The 3,891-nt window shown below is 33.7% G+C and overlaps 1 protein-coding gene across 1 annotated transcript; it reads right to left on the bottom strand.

Moving 5' to 3' along the window:
• Nucleotides 1-283: 283 nt before the first annotated feature.
• Nucleotides 284-3,490, bottom strand: LOC21403486. Its single transcript, XM_010113502.2, has 4 exons — nt 3,413-3,490; nt 1,296-1,450; nt 683-831; nt 284-573 (listed from the first exon to the last, which is right to left on the bottom strand). Exons 1-4 carry the CDS (start codon nt 3,456-3,458, stop codon nt 486-488), a joined length of 438 nt encoding a protein of 145 aa, XP_010111804.2. The 5' UTR covers nt 3,459-3,490; the 3' UTR covers nt 284-485.
• Between the last annotated feature and the right edge of the window lie 401 nt (nt 3,491-3,891).

The raw sequence follows: 3,891 nt of genomic DNA on the forward strand, positions 1-3,891 counted from the left end.
GTCCATAATATACGGAGACGTAGGCAATATTTAGCCAAATTCCATTATCAATTCTAGTGTTCTTTATTTGTTTTCAATATTCAATAGTTATTCTGTCGGGTTTGTCCGTTGCGTATAGTATTGTTCATATATATGATACTATTCACATATACGATACTATTCACGTTTACGGTATTATTCACAAGTACTGTTCATGGTGGTGAAGTTGTTTTTGATTGGGAAATACCCGATTTCCCAAACAATAAAAACTGATAATTGTTGGCCCTGGCCAACAGAAGGGATTTAAAGGTTTTTTTTTTTTTTTTGATAATTAACAGAAGGGATTTAAAGTTGTTTCTGTGATACTGCCGAAGAGAAATTACTACTACAAGAACAAAGAATTATGTACATTCTGCATTATTTGACATATATCGAAACGGTCAGGAATTGAAGTGCATGAAAGATTTGGCCACTCCATTAGAACCATGGAGATGGTTATGGTAAAACTAGAAGCATATCTTTCCAATACCACCGCAAGTACTGCAAGATCGAGCAGAAGAGCATTTTGTACAGTAGCTCCATTTCTTTGGAAGCCTGATGAGATAAGAAACATAATTAAAGTGCAGGTATTATCAATCAATTAGGAAATGGAAAAAATGAAGTAAGGAATGAGGATGGAGTAGAGATTCCAAAGGAAACATACGCCGCCGTATATCGAGTTGCCATATTTTTGGCTGTAATTCTTGCCCTCTCAGCACTTTCATCTGAGAGTTTCTTAAGCACAAATCCTTCGCCTTTGCATTCGGAACAAATGCCAGAACCGCCACAGTCTTCACATGTTTTCATAGGCACCTGCACTTTACATATGAGTTTGATTGAACTTACATTGATAAATCAGGCATAAAGTGATAGAGAAAATGAGCCATACATAGATGAAGTAACAAATATTTGAACCTTATCTTTGTCAATAGAAATGACAATATTGATATACTCAAGTGTGCTGTAAATAGTAGATAAAGAAAATTCTAAAGATTTCACAAATAATAATAATAATAATAATAATAATAGTAATAATAATTAATAACCGAAATTAACCTTCCAAGGTTATAACACAAGAATTTTTCTCTAAATGACAAACAAAAGGAAGGAAAATGTGCTCTTAACTGTATTTTCAAAGTTAGTTAACAGGATTCAAGAATAAAACAGGGGTGCTCTACACGTTTCATAATGCATATAGTTTATTAACATTCATAGTATCATTTCCTAAGGATAAGTTGACAAAAATCAAATCTGCATCAGTAAATTTAAGTACAAACCTCAGTTGTCTTGGAAGCTTTGTTCCTCTGCACAAGAAGAGTAGCTGCTGCACCCACAACAGTGGCAGCAATTGCGATAGAAGCCGCTGTTTCGGGGAGAGCAGGAGTTATGATGGATGATACTCTCTTTCCTTGCTCTTGTGACTTCTTATCAACTGAAGAACAAATTCAAAATGCAACTCATTGGAGATGACAATATCGGCTAGATAGAACGCATCAACACAATTACCTAGCACATCTACTTAAACAAAAGTCATAAAATGTGAACTAAAAATGTCTCAAGTAATTTAACAAAGCTCTCTCTTTGTATGATCAGTGTCAACGTTGCGTTCACGATTACTTTAAGATGGGATTTAGTCATAAACAGCAAGCATACTCTGCAGCCTAATTAGCAATATGCTATAGGGTCGGTGTGTCACTTGTTACATTGCAAACTACTTATAAGCCTTCCAAAAATAAAATAAAATAAAATAAAAACTCAGTAAGGAAAGAAGTGAAACCATAAATGAAACTGGTATGATCTGGTTGGTTATGATGGGTAGAATATATGTATTTGATAGGAAAACCAACGTGCAAAGTTAGAAATTTTAATTCTGGAAGAACAGAAACATTTTAAGTGATGAAAGGAGAACAATCAAGATTGAAGATACACACAAACCATTAAATGAAATGGAGACCAACACCCTTATTCAAGTAAATTTGAACACACAAGCTAATTCATGACCCTACTAGCTGTAGCTCTATCATTAAATTCCAGATTGCTCAAATCAAAGGAACTGAACTTATTTTTCGCAACCTAACTTATTTTTCTGAAATTGAAACGTTTCTCAACAACATTTCTCAACCAATATTGAAAAGCATACAAAACTTGGCTCAATCTTGTAATTGATTTGCACACAATAGTTGGTTCTATAGTCTATAGAAACAGTGAGAGGTCATACGTTACAACTTACAAGTGACTTATTTATGCTAATTCTTTGTCTGCAAGGAATAGATTGGACACGCGTATCCAATAGATCCCATAATCAAGTACGAAAAACATATGCAATAGTCCAAAATAGTCTTAATAAAAAAAAACCTTAATATATACTATTCTACACAATATAACTGGACAACAATGTAAAGAATTTTCTCATTGGAACTCCACAAGATACATGTGATAGGCTTCAATTAGACTACAGCCCTTGAATCCAATCACGGAAGTTGTCTCCTCCACCAGAAAAAATCTAATTGGGCCCAAAAACGGCCTTAAAAAACCCAAACTCAAAATGTTTCATTCCATACATACTACAGAGTACATTTATGCCACTTGCCACCTAAAACTTCACCATGTCTCCATTTCTCAAGCTTTTATTCTTCACCTTCTTAATGGCATTGCCTCTCAAGTCTCAATAAATAGAGACTTTAAAGCCGCAATAGCCATGGAAACATACATACATAGATATATATATGGCACTCATCTAAGCTGAGCAACTCACTCTCTTTATATGAATAAAACCTAACCGTCAGACATGAAATTACTTCAAAGAAGCACCACACCACTAAAGATTAGTAAATGCACTAAACTTTAACATTAACTATGGTGTGCCCATATATTGGACCTTTAAGTAGTTTAGAAAAATCATAAACAAGAAAACCAATCCTTTGCCTTTAATTAGGAGAACCCCATTACAACAGCGACCTTCCTCCATAAAGATTATATTGAATGGTTGTGGTTGAATCACTCAAATCACAAGAACCCACTTTCTAAATTCCCCTCAAATACACATAAATAAAGCCAGCCAGCCCCAATATAGCTCAAAGCTGTAATGGGCATTTTCTATTAATGGCTGTCTCGTTCATATCCTAATTACTGTAACGCATGCCCATATGATCAACTACCCCGGAATAGCTCATTAGTCATTACCCGTCTGCCAAATAACCATATATATATATATATATATATATGTATATATTATATTTATATTATACACACACACACAGACAACAACTTCTGTATTTGGACAATAACTACAAAAAAGGGATTTTTAAGATATGCAGGTGCTCATAACCGCTAAGAAACTTTTGAAGTTTGTTGGTGATAAATATAACAGTGAAGGATGAAAATCAGAACTTACTCTTAGAAAAAGCAGCAAATGTTGAAGGCTGAACTGCGAGCTTCATTATTATTTACGGTGTTCGCCTAACTGACGAACTGGTTCCTAGTATTCATTATAGTTGCTCACGCCATCTCAATTCCTTATCCTTGGCTACTAAGCCAGCTATCAATTTTGCCTCCAATTATGCATATAATTTCAGATCTGCCACTGATTTTTTTTTTTTAAAAAAAATACTCTGTTCATTTCTTCTTGTTGTTTCTCTCCTTTCAAATTCTAAAAAATTTTCATGTCATATTTGGTGTTAACTTTGTTACTAAGTATTACATATATCATATTTAACAAAAACAAGCATTGCAATAAAGAGAGGCTTTCCTACATTAATATCAAATTTTGGCCTTAATACATTAATATGACACTTCATTACACATGCTCTTACATTAGGTTTTTTTTTTCTTGTACAACTTTTCTCAAATAGAAAAAAAAAAAAAAGTTTCTTG

The sequence above is a fragment of the Morus notabilis genome, unplaced genomic scaffold (genome assembly GCF_000414095.1).
Source record: "Morus notabilis unplaced genomic scaffold, ASM41409v2 Scaffold888, whole genome shotgun sequence".
Classification (NCBI taxonomy): Eukaryota; Viridiplantae; Streptophyta; class Magnoliopsida; order Rosales; family Moraceae; genus Morus; species Morus notabilis.